General features: G+C 40.2%; 1 protein-coding gene and 2 long non-coding RNA genes across 5 annotated transcripts in view; all 3 read right to left on the bottom strand.

Annotated features, from left to right (window-relative positions):
- The window catches only part of LOC117811029, a 74,764-nt gene extending 73,897 nt beyond the window's left edge, over nucleotides 1-867 (bottom strand). Inside the window, exon 1 of one of the 2 annotated variants that reach the window (XR_004630914.1) lies at nucleotides 594-867. This is a non-coding gene — a long non-coding RNA (uncharacterized LOC117811029). The remainder of the gene's footprint in view (nucleotides 1-593) is intronic. The other variant, XR_004630915.1, reaches the window with a different exon arrangement.
- Nucleotides 868-919: 52 nt separating this feature from the next.
- Nucleotides 920-1,372, bottom strand: LOC117811031. Its single transcript, XR_004630916.1, has 3 exons — nucleotides 1,279-1,372; nucleotides 1,093-1,186; nucleotides 920-999 (listed from the first exon to the last, which is right to left on the bottom strand). It is a non-coding gene; the product is annotated as an uncharacterized LOC117811031 (long non-coding RNA).
- A 9,033-nt stretch (nucleotides 1,373-10,405) lies between these two features.
- The window catches only part of anapc1 (anaphase promoting complex subunit 1), a 53,692-nt gene continuing 51,835 nt past the window's right edge, over nucleotides 10,406-12,262 (bottom strand). For both annotated transcript variants that reach the window (XM_034681658.1, XM_034681659.1), the window contains exons 52-53: nucleotides 11,734-11,865; nucleotides 10,406-10,996 (exon numbers count right to left, since the gene is read on the bottom strand). In XM_034681658.1, the coding sequence (XP_034537549.1) occupies nucleotides 10,860-10,996; nucleotides 11,734-11,865 (269 nt within the window). In that variant the 3' untranslated portion in view covers nucleotides 10,406-10,859. The remainder of the gene's footprint in view (nucleotides 10,997-11,733; nucleotides 11,866-12,262) is intronic.

Here is a 12,262-nt window from a genome sequence, read left to right as displayed (position 1 = left end):
AAGTGACGCCCACTGCATTCTGGTCTCAGACTCTTTCCAGGGTGGACGTTCATCAACCAACCTTCACATACCGATCTGGATCAAACTATAAAATATCAATGACGCATAGAAGGATCACAAGGACATTTTTTGCGTGTTTTCCTCTCTGAGAGCTGCTCATGTGACGCTTCTTGTGCATCCATGCCTCCAGCTGACAGAGGAAATTAAACTTCAAACACGGTGTCATAGAATAGCGTTTCAAGCCAAGTGAATCAAGACCCTTGAAAAAAAAATACAGAAGGAAGAGGAAGAACGTGTTGCTATCTTTGGCTGATACCAAATACTTCCTTTTATCTTTGCGCTCACCACCCATACGCATGGCTGAGTTCTGCTGCACGGCCCTTAAACCTCTCAACTTCTTACCATAGTTCAGCAACTGAGTCCAACTGAGTAAAAAAAGTTTTGAAATATTGCTGAAAGTTGCAGCCTGAGTGAATGTCAGTCATAAAAACCGCTTCCTCATTTGGACTTTGAAGAGCGCACAGCTGTGAAGTGGAAGACTTATCTCACTTTCATGCGTTTGATTCATAAAGAAAATGAATGTAGAGACTTACCCCACATCACTGACAGCCAGGAGCAAACTGTGCACGTCTTTTCCGTCTCTTTCAGCTCCGCCAACTTTTGCAAGGCGCGCGTTTGCACCAGTATTTGGCACGGGCACATTTGATCACTTTCAAAGTTCTGCACTGCGGGACTAAAATTCACTGAACACACAGCAAAGTATTTGCCCGCCCTCTCCCTCTGTCTCTGTCTCTGTTTCTCTTCCCAACTTTTGTCATTTCTGCATAAGAGCAGTCCTTCTGGCGCTCCACCATTCATACTGAGTTGCCTGCAGGAGTTGCAGTGTAATACATTTTCGTATATTTAGTCACACCCACCTCCTGTCAGTCCTTCCCTCTATGCAGCACCAGAGGAAGCCTCAGCATGAATGGATCTCTGTTTGTCCTCGGTGGTTATAAACTACATCAAATACACACAGAGACACACTACAGTAAATGGGTGCATTCATTCTCTTAAAAAATGGATGAAAGAACGAACATCAATATCACTGACCTTTATGAACAATGGGCCCAACTCAGGTTTAGTATCAGTGTTACAGGTCCCTTTTAATGAGCTGATTCTTTGAGAAGTACACATGGATAGAAGTCTGACAACAATGATAAAAAAGAGGGAGAAATCAAAAAGTAGTTTGAGTGGTTAAAGACTTTTTGTAGGGTAAATATTTCACAATTAGCTTACCTTGTGTTCAGCGTGGTGGCTTTTGCTGTGTTCCCACTCAACTTGTGGGTCCAAGCTGTGTCAATCAACTCAATGGATTTTCAGGAAGTCAGAGGTGTACCTGGTTATGTAACCAAGAGTGATGGAAGTGGAGATATGTTTACTTAACCCTCCTTGTTATGTTCGTTTCTCTGGAACAGCAATATGTTCCTGGGTCAATTTGACCCGGGCATATTCAATTACTCAAAAAAGTGCCAGAGCCCAGAAAAATACCAATACACATTTTTAAAATCTCATTAACTCCATTACTAACCATTTAAATCAATATTTAGTTCATTGGTGTTCTTTAATTCTCACAGATCATGGTTCAATGAGGATTACTCTCCTCGTTTTTTAATTAAAATGAATGTAAACATTTTTTAATGTAATTGGAAAGCCCTAAATATAAATACAATAGTTTTACATGACAAAGATTTTTGTTACTTTATTTTCAATTTTGAATTTTTTTATGAAGTGATGTTAATAAATTAGCACGACACCTCTTCTGTCACATGCTGCCCAGATTTTTATGCTGCATTTAGCTGGTTTGGAAGGTGTATGTTGCCTAAAATAGACTTTAAAAAGGGTCAATTTGACCTGCAACACAACAGGAGGGTTAAGCAGGAGTGCAGTATGTGGGTGGAAAGTTAGAGCAATTCTGAGGGCCCATGACTGACATGGTTCCTTAAAAGGTATATGAACATTTGGGGTATTGAATATTTTTACATGGGGTCCCAAATTCTGGCAGCATCCCTGCTTTTAAGGTTCAGTTCATTCATCCAAGAATCATCAAATTCTGATTCTCCTCCCCAAACCACGTTACAGATTAAATAGTTAGTAGCTTACTTCACAGTAAAAGAAAAACCTTGAGCAACAATAAAAAAGAACAGTTCAGTATTCACAAAATACTTTTAATTTACCATTATAGAACAGACTATAAAGCAGCATGTTCTGCAGATCAAAGTAAAGTTGTATTTCATGAGAAGACAGATGGGCAAAAAGCAGAAGTGGTGGTTATAGCTCCGTTGGCTCCCCTACAGATACCATGACAAAGCTCTCGAAGCCGTGTTCCAAAGTCGATACAAACATACGTCATTTTACTGTCCTGTGTTCAGAGGTGTCAAACCAATTGTTAAGTCTTGACAAGATGGATAAGATCACTTCCTCTCCCGAATGGACTCACCGCTTTATTCAAATTAACTTAACTGAAATGGACCTTGAATTTTTCAGAAATTCCCTGTTAGATTTACATCATCTCTCTGAAGTGCAAAATCTGTGGAAACACTGCGTGGGGTGTGACCCTGTGAAGAAACGTGGATGTTAGAGAGGGAAGTACAGATGTGGTGTTGTGTCACGCTAATGAACTCCTCCCATAACAGATGATAGCACAGGGGAACACACAGAAGTTTCTCTGTGTTGGACTGACTGAGGAGAATAAAAGTGCGTGTATGTACAGTTGCGCTCATAAGTTTACATACCCTGGCAGAATTGTGATTTTTTTGGCCCATTTTCAGAGAATATGAGTGATAAGAGAAAAACTTTTTTTTCACTCATGGTTAGTGGTTGGGTGAAGCAATTTTTTATCAAACAACTGTGTTTACTCTTTTTATATCATAAAGACAACAGAGACTACTCAAGAAACCATAAATTCTGCCAGGGTATGTAAACTTATGAGCACAACTGTATGTGATATGATCTGAATTGGAAGAATGGATCTCTTAGATAGAGTTCCTCTTCAGCTCACATTGAGTAATCTGTCACTTCTTAAATAAAGTAGCCAAAACCACAACCTCGGAAGATAATTATCACCTTAACAGACCACATTGGAACCTTTTTTGGGTCCGTTTTTTCCCCGCAGTTTGGATCAGGAGCCGAAATTACTTGTTTGGGTTTAAGGGGGCTGATCATGGCTTGGGTACATCAACATCCAGTATTAAGTTTTACAGTGACACAGTGGTCTCTTGTAGATAATCAGCTTTGCAGTTGCAGAGCAAACTGAAGCTTGAAATGCCACATCCTGAAAAATCAGACTGTTTTTACTTTAAGTAAGCCCTTTATACAGAGCTATGGTTTGGTTTTCTTCTCCTTTGAACGTTTGTGCTTAGCTAAGCTAATTTAGCCTGGCCCTTTAGATTAGGATAGATAGGCATAACAGTGGAATCCACCATCATGGAAAACTCTCTTCGAGAGATTGAATAATTGTGTTTCATGAGAAACAAGGCCGATAAATGGGGTTCATAAGCCAAACAGGTTTGGATCAGTGGCCTGGATGAGGATTCAGAACATGACCACCTTCAAATAATTATTAAAACGAAAAAAAAAACATCACACTTGTTCATGTTAATGTTCATTAATCAGGTCATGAGTCAGCTGAATGAGTGGACTTACAGAAAGAGATGAAATGATATAGAGGTCTCAGGGCCTGTGATGTGTTTTTGTAAATCCTTTATAAACAACTAGGCTGATACATTCAGTCCTGTCTCTTTGGTGGTCCAGTCAGGCTGTGGTTATAAAAAAGCTGCTGTCAAAGTCTTTAAAGTGCTCTTTGTTAAATTAATTGAGTAAGTGTTAAAACAGAAAGCACTTCAAAACTTTGGCTGTTCCCACGTCTTGACTGAACACAGCAGCAGACACTGTTGGAGGGTGTGTTCGCAGCAACACACTTGGATTGGCTTATTGTGGAAACAAACAGAACTGAATTCTTTCCTAGAGGCAGCGCTCTTTTTCCCACAGGAAAGGACGCAGTCAAGGCTGTCTCTTTCCCAACACATGCTTTGAGTGCAGTAAGGGACAAAAACAACACCCACATTATTACTCAATCTTCTATGCTGCGTAGCATTTAAATCTGATCCAGAATGCATTCATTGCAAAGAATGCAACAAGGGAAAGGTCCAGATTGTACTGTAAGTGTGGTATTGTTTTCATGTGTAATCATCTATTGAATTAAAGGCTTTTGAGTAAGATCTGTGACAGACCACCATGAGAGCTCAAAGAGGAAAGAGCTGGCTTAAAAAGACACCAAGTATAACTACATAGTTTGATGATTTGTTCACTTGAAGCCTATAATTTTAGCTCTATTATCACGCCCCCCAAGTTTTATTGTGCAACATATATTTAAAAGATACCAATATTAATCCATTAAGGTCAACATGTCATATTACATGGGGTTACTTTTACTGGGAGGATAAGTCACAAAATGATCATCATGCCGTTTTGTACTCGATGAACTCAACCCTGGCCATCAGAGAGAAGGCAGGTTTTAGGTTTCACTTTGAATCGATATGAATCGATTCATTTTCTAGTAGTTTAACACTAAAACAGCCATGGGGGTCAATTTGATTGTTTTCACATTTATAAGTTGGGTAAATTTGTTTAATTAAAGATTAAAGATTACTAATTGCACAAAAGGCAACAATTATATGATCATGCTTACCTACTTCGGCCACATGCAGTCAGAATGACTTAGATTGATACATTTTCACGCTGGGCATAGGCCTCTTGGTTGCTTGCCAACTATCATTGTCTCTATAAAACTTAGAGACCAGCCGTGAGTTAGTGCACAGAGCAATTTGAAAGGTTTTGAATTGAAATTGAGAAAATTAGACAACTCTATTTTGTTAATTATGGCAAAGAGAAGCTCAAAGAGAGAGATGACTGCTGAGGAAGCCTGACAGTTGTTCCAGGAATTGGACAGTGCAGACAGGCAATCTATCTGAATAAAAAAAGTGAAAGTGAAAGAAAGTGACTCGCCCAGGAAAGTTTTTTTGGTATTTATATGACAGGTAATATAATTGGAATCTGGCAGTCAAATGACCTCTGGTGGCTTTTCTAGTAGAAATTTAATTCTGGCCTTTCTAGTGTTAAACAGAACTTTAAATTCAGACTATTCAACTAGTCCAAAGGTGAGGAAATACTCAGAAACCAGTCAAAATTGAGCTCAGTTTATGTAACATGACATTGAGTCTGTAGATAATAATGTCAAATAGGTTTGCAGAGTTATGCTCAAGCCACAACCTCCGGTCCAAAAATAAAAATAGAGTCCAATGCGGAAGTGCTAACAACTGCAGTGTCTCGAGGATCTGCTTGAGGCTGGCTCCGGAAGTACCGGAAACCTATACACACTGTAGAGGCAGGGATGGGTTTCTCACTTTTCACTGGAGTGTGGGTGTGTCTGTGGGTGTGTCTGTGTGTGTTTGTATGTGTGTGTGTGTGTGTGTGTGTGTGTGTGTCACCGGGGCTGACTGATTGCCTAATGAATATCACCTGCAACTGCCTGTGAATCTGTTTGCCTGGTGCAGGGAGAGAGGAGGCAGGGTGCTGATATTTCTGTTGACCGCTAAAGCTTTTTACCACCACATAGTTGAGTTCTGCAAGTCTATCTTCATGAAATATAATGTTTGAAAGTATGTTTCAAATAAACACCCTCCAATTGCAGTAACGGCTTAATGTTTCCTCCCTTGGAGTCAGCGCGTCAGACAGATCCCTGTATTCCCCTCTCTGTGACTAATTTAGTTTTTGATAGTCACGCAACACACACCAATTCAAAAAAAGCCGACCTTTACAGCAGAAATAAACATACAGCCTGGTACAAAAGACGAGTGTAGTCTGGATAGCTCATTTCTCGATCGGCACACACTGTACGGGGGTGTTTCTAACGCTGCAATTTTGAAGATATTAAGATAATGAGTCTTCCAATGAGAGGCACAGCTGCCTGCGGGAACGCTGTAGCTGTTGGCGAGGAGGCTCAAAGCTCGCCTCTTTACGTCACAATCGCTCGACAGCAGCAATATGGCTGCTGCAGACGACTGGCCTCAATACAGCGCTTCAGAAACAGATGGGTGATGTCACGGATACTACGTCCATATTTTATACAGTCTATGGTTATGCTACCATTAGCAGAGCTAGCATCACAAGCCATTGGTCCTCCTTGCTGGTTTATGTCCACATGCCTCTGCTGATGTACAGAACATTGGATCAAGATCAAAATATTACAAAACCATGCTGCGTTATGAAGTGTTATCTGTCACCTGTGTTTAGTTACATCTGGGTTGTAGAGCATTATAGAAGCATGGCAGAAGCTATTAACTGGAGCTACAGCCCCAGCTAGTGCTGCTGGATGGTTGCACTTGGGTTTAGACAACACATGGCCGGCATTACGGACCTACGAAAGTAAAAGTATGCATCATTTGTTTGGCTGACTAGCACTTCTGGTGCTGACTAACGAGGGTGACAAAGTTCAATCAACAATTTACTCACATCCCTCACTGTGACCATTACTTTTGTTCAGTCTATGATTTGTCATTACCTCCTCAAGCATTTCGAGAAAGTCAGCCTCACTGTGTATGTCTCTCTTTGATACAAAATGTGTCTTCTAGTATTGCTGGGTGTTATCTTCTGGTAGTCTAATTTAGAAAGCAACCACAAAGTAACAAAGATCATATAAAGTAATCTTCAATTTAGTTTCAGTTTCACTCTGTCATCATTCACCATCATTTCCCCTCTTCTAAAGATCTACAGTTGTTTCAACAAGGTTTGAAAACCAGCAGAAGTCACTGTGTGTGCTTTGAGAGAGGAAATTAAGATAAACACAAATTCATGACCAAGCAAGTGTACCAATCAACAGTGTGAATTTTGTGATAAACTGCAGCCCCTCAGCAGATTTGGACATCATGTCTTCTCATCAGGAAGAGGCAATACTCAGTAAAATGGGCTGACTCCTCTTTTCTTGTCATTCCTAGCAGTAAGCCATTAACTTATCTCCCCTGGCATCACAAAGCAGGGTTTCAAAGAGCTCAGTCAAGTTCAATAAAGAAGAAGAGTTATTTAAAAGGAGTGGAAACTTCAGGACACTTAAAACCACCTGACTTTGATCATCTTAAGGAAGCGACAGAACACTCAGGGCTGTCCCAGTTCCTGTCGGCCCCGGACTCTCAGTTTACTGCTTAACGTCATGTGACATTTCACAGGAATGTTTGTTAAGACACGTTGACTGAGACGCCACGTGTTTCCAGGAAACCACACACATTATCAGCAAGCTAAACACACAAAAAGCTGAGGCCCTGGTTTTCTGCAAATTACAGTTTGTGATACTTGATATGCTGTCAAATGTGAAACTACATGGGTGGCATGTTGTCATAGTGAGAAGGCAGGTTAATGAAGGTGGATTATATTTGACCTATTCCTTATGTGTTATTAAAACTTCAATGAAGACAGTTTCTAACTAAACGTTGCTGTTCAATTTCCCACAAGGGAGTCAGTCATGTCAACAGCAGCCTCACTTCCAGTGAAAACAGTTACTGATACAATGTTGAAATACTACATGTGGCGGGTAAACCTCAATAATCATGTGATCGTTAGCTATGTGGGTTTAGTTTGGACATCATAAGATTGACAGCGCCCTAGCAACAAAGCAAACAACCCACTGTCATAAGACTTCATATAAATATTGATAAAGATCACGCCGATGCAGAAAAGTACACAACCTTCCATCACTTCAATCATGACTTCAACCAACATATCAAAACCACAGTTCAGTCTCGTTTTCACCAGCTACGCAAAATCTCTAAGATCAGGCCCTTCCTTTCACACCATAACCTAGAAATTGTCATCCATGCATTCTTCACTTCCCCGATTAGATTATTGTAACTCCAATCACACCAATTTTAGCCTCCTTCAATGGTTGCCTGTGGGTTTTAGAATTGATTTTAAGATTTTAACACTCACTTTTAAAGCCATAAATGGACTGGCCCCTGAGTACCTAAGTGAATGCCTAAAATGTATGTCCCCAACTGCTGCCTGAGATCCTCCGCCAGGTCCCTCTTGGAACTTCCAAGGGCGAAGTTAAAAACAGAGGCGACAGGGCCTTTGCAGTCAGGGTCCCGTCACTCTGGAATGACCTGCCGGAGGAGACAGGCAAGCCACATCCTTGTCCTCTTTTAAAAACACTCTTTTTTAAATGTGCTTTACTTCTTAAATCATCACTGACTTTTTGATTTCTGCATGTTTTTATTATTGTCTTTCACTTAACTCGTTTTAGCTCTTCTTACCTTGTCATGTACTTTTGTGTTTTATCTCGCTATGTCTTGCATTCTGTAAAGCACTTTGTAAACATGTTTTTAAAAGGGTGCTATATAAATAAAATGTTATTATTATTATATTATTATTATTAATTTATTATCACCAAATGATTCTAGTACGGATAGTTTACAGTGCAAACAAAGCAAAGCGTCATAGCAGTGATGAGAGATTGAAGCTTTGGTGCTCAGGTGGACAAGAAATATTTCAAGAACGCACTCACATAGCTCTGGTGGTTAATCTGTTTTTATCTTCTTACATAACTCCTGGCTTATATCAACACCCAAACATTTTCTTGTAGCAAAATAAAACCACTAAGTCAACACAACCCTGTATGTACAAAACATTTAATATAATGTGAGTCATATTTGGTTGCTATTTTTGCCTGCTTTATTCAAGATTAATAACCTATAAAGGAATCTGTCTGATAGGTTTTGTGTAATGTTTTTAGCAGGGAGCACAAGGTATTAAAATGTGGGTGGAACAGTAAATTTAGAGCTGAACAGATTAGTCAAATCCTCTCTGCAGTCTGCAAAAAACAAGAAGAATCAAAGAAAGGAAAGATAGACTTATGACAGTTAAAAAAATATATATGCTGATCCAGCATAGACTGCTCTCAGTGCAGCTGATGACTGACAGCACTAACACACGCCTGTCACCACTTGTTGGTGTTAAGTGATCTTGTGGCAGTATTGAAATGTGTATTTCTGCTATGATGTCGAGGGTTTGACCTTCAGACCACATTCATATAACCTCATTGTACAAAACAAAACATATGTAAACAAACTCTCAATGCACCAAGTTTGTAGTTGAATGTGAGGAGCGCTCGTGTGTTTCAGCTCTGTGTGGAGGGTGTGGACTGCATGTTTGTTGGGATGTTTGCTGTTTGCTCAGGAATGCACTCAGAGCTGTTGTGGCATATCAGGCCAGACGTCAGGGTTTTTCAAACTCTCTGTGACATAAAAATGAAGACATCTGGATTACTTCATAAGCTAATGCAGAGGTCTTCAAAGTCACAGAGTGGGGTGCCCTCTCAGTCAGAGTCAGGACTAAGGGGGTACCATGGGCTCAAAAAGAGAGTCAATCACAATAAAGCCTCATGTGAAAATGTCCAACTTTACAGCCTGTTACAGAAAGTGGTTTTGCTTTATATGGCTTTCTTCCTCTGTCATAACAACTGGACAGGAAATTAACTTTGATAGTTCACAAGTTTGAATAACAATGGAGCCTGGGTGACAGGTGGGCATAACAGTCTCTGAACCTCTGAGCCATTTTCGTTGTGTTGGAATTATTCATGTAAATAAGGACATGAGGCCTTGCTGTACTAACAAGCATACAAGTCATATTAAAGACAGACAGTGCCTGTGTTTTTAAATGCTGTTTTTGTGATCACAAATTGCACTTTATCTGCAAATTAGTTGCACTTTTAATGATTGATTGTTTCTACTACTGTCTGTATATATGCTCTATGCTGTTGAGGTTGTGCTATTCATTTTGATGTGTGCTTGCTGACCTCTTGGCCAGGACCCCCTTGTAAATGAGGTCTCATCTGGTTAATAAAGGTTAAATAAACTTTTTTTTAAAAATGAGAATCAGGTCTGTTTCTTTTTTGTTCTGAGAGAAATTCTTGTTTCCTTTATCAATGGATTAGCAACCAATAAGTTGGTGACTATGCTCAGCAAACTTCAGATCTGTGAATTAAGTCAAGAGGTTTGTTATCTGTTAATGGCTCTCGCAGGAGATCCTGTGAGTAGGCGGAAAGATTTTCTTCGTGACCAAAAATTCAAAGAAATGTTTTATTATTAACCAACTTGTTAAGTTTAAAGCCCTTCCTTGAATACAAGTGCAGTTCTTAGTAGTGTATTGAGCAACAAGGTGTCAGCTGATCTTGTCAGAAAGTTAAAATGCTGAAGAAATTCACATGAAAGGGTTCTTCAGAAGTCGTGGGAGTAAAAGTAAAAACAACAACAAATGACCTTCTGAATGAGCCTCATGGAGAAATGTGAGCATGCATAATAAATCAAGGTATCATTAATGTGTATGTATCTTTATGGTTTATTGTCTTTTTCTTCTCATCTGTACAGCAGCCTGAACTCTCACAGGCAGCATAGACTCTGGAACAACTACTGCTGAAAATATTTCTTTCTGAACCAACCAGTCCTTGGTGTCTTCGTTCAACAGTGAAGTTGGGAAAAGTGGTTTCCATCAAAACAGTCCACATTATTGGATTTGTTGCACCACAAATATGGCACACACACTGCAAACACTACTGCAGCCAAACTTTCTTCATTGTATAAAAAAACTACATAGAAATATTATGTTACAAAAGGACTCATCCCATTTTCTGCTGGCTGAGAGGGAAGAGAAGTCTGTAACCTCACAACAGTTCCTCTCAGCTGTTGTCCTACCTGTGCTTGCAGGGGGGACGTAGGGTTAAAACTGGATGTCTGAGAAGTTACTTGCCAGTTGACTAACACTGAGCATCGGTATCAAAATGTCCGCGTAGGAAAGCCCTGTAGAGTGTGTACGCCGGGGCCCAACAGGACGGGTGCCAGTCTTAGCAGGTCCCTCAGTGGGATGCCCAACTGGCTGCTGCGTGCCAACAAATCTCCGAGGGAGCTGCAGCCTGCAGGGAGAGAGGACAGAGCTTCAGATGAGTTCATTATCAATACCTGCATTCATACAAAAAGTATGACTGGATTTATAAAGTTCTCCGATGCCTGTAGGGAGTGCAAAGTGGAAGCTTTTTTTTTTTTTTTACAAGACAAAGATAGAGGAAAAGAGAGATAGAGAAATAGGTCTAGGCTACTGACAAAAAAATCACAAAAACTGCTCCACTTCAGGTTCAAACTTAATCATATTTTATGCAAACATGGGCGCCTCTTTGGGCAACCACCTCCAGGACACATGAAAATATGTTCCTTTGAAGCTTAGTAATGTATTTCCTGTAGTAAAATGAACCTTTGCTGGTCTATTGGCGCGATGTTTGACAAGCCTAATTCTCCTTAGACATTTATTTTCTTCATAAAAAATGTTTGGCTGGGGCACCGTTGCCTAGTGGTGTAAGCTCACGCCCCATATACAGAGGCAATAGTCCTCATCGCAGCGATCGCAGGTTCAGCTCTTGGGCTCATTTGCTACATGTCTTTCCTGTCTCTCTTCAGCTGTCCTATCCATTAAAAGGCAAAAACGCCCAAAAATACAACTTTAGAAAAGTAAGCAAGTCTACAGCAGTCAGATCAGCCTGCAGTCACCTGCACAAATAGATATTCCCTGCTGATATGTCAATAGTTTACTGTGTTTTAACATGCAAATATTAAGTGTGCACAGGTGAAGCTTTAGTTTAGTGTGATCATATGTTACCCTCCAACTGTGTGTCTGTGTTCCTCAGGCAGGGGATGGAGCGATACACCAGAAAGCAGGCCAACATGATTGACTGGGTGTCCTTAGGAAGGGCCTTTTCCCTCATGTAGGATCTCACCACTGAGCTGTTGTCTGGAAGAGAATATACACACAATGCAAAACAATGATATTTATACTTACAGCCATCCTTTATGAAGAAATGTACAGCATGAATGTCTTTTGAGAGAGACTAAAGGCACAGAAAGCTGAGGAGCAGAAAAAGAATCATAAAAACAACAAAGATTTGCCTGAACATATTTCATTGATGGGTGAGTTCCAGACCACAGCAACATCCTGATGATTAAGGTCAAAGTTTGTTTGTCTTCCAAGATGTTTCACAAAACATGAAAGTGAATGCATGTTGACAATGTAACATGATCACAGTCTCGTCCAACCACTTCACCTGTTTCCCACGCCTCTTGCTGTGCACTCATGATTGTGTGCGTCTGTGCATGTGCAAATCAGCAAAGGAATGGGTGTCTGCTTGAGT

The sequence above is a fragment of the Notolabrus celidotus genome, chromosome 4 (assembly GCF_009762535.1).
Source record: "Notolabrus celidotus isolate fNotCel1 chromosome 4, fNotCel1.pri, whole genome shotgun sequence".
Classification (NCBI taxonomy): Eukaryota; Metazoa; Chordata; class Actinopteri; order Labriformes; family Labridae; genus Notolabrus; species Notolabrus celidotus.
The sequence above is the reverse complement of the archived record's forward strand: the minus strand, read 5'-3'. Positions and strand labels throughout refer to the sequence as shown.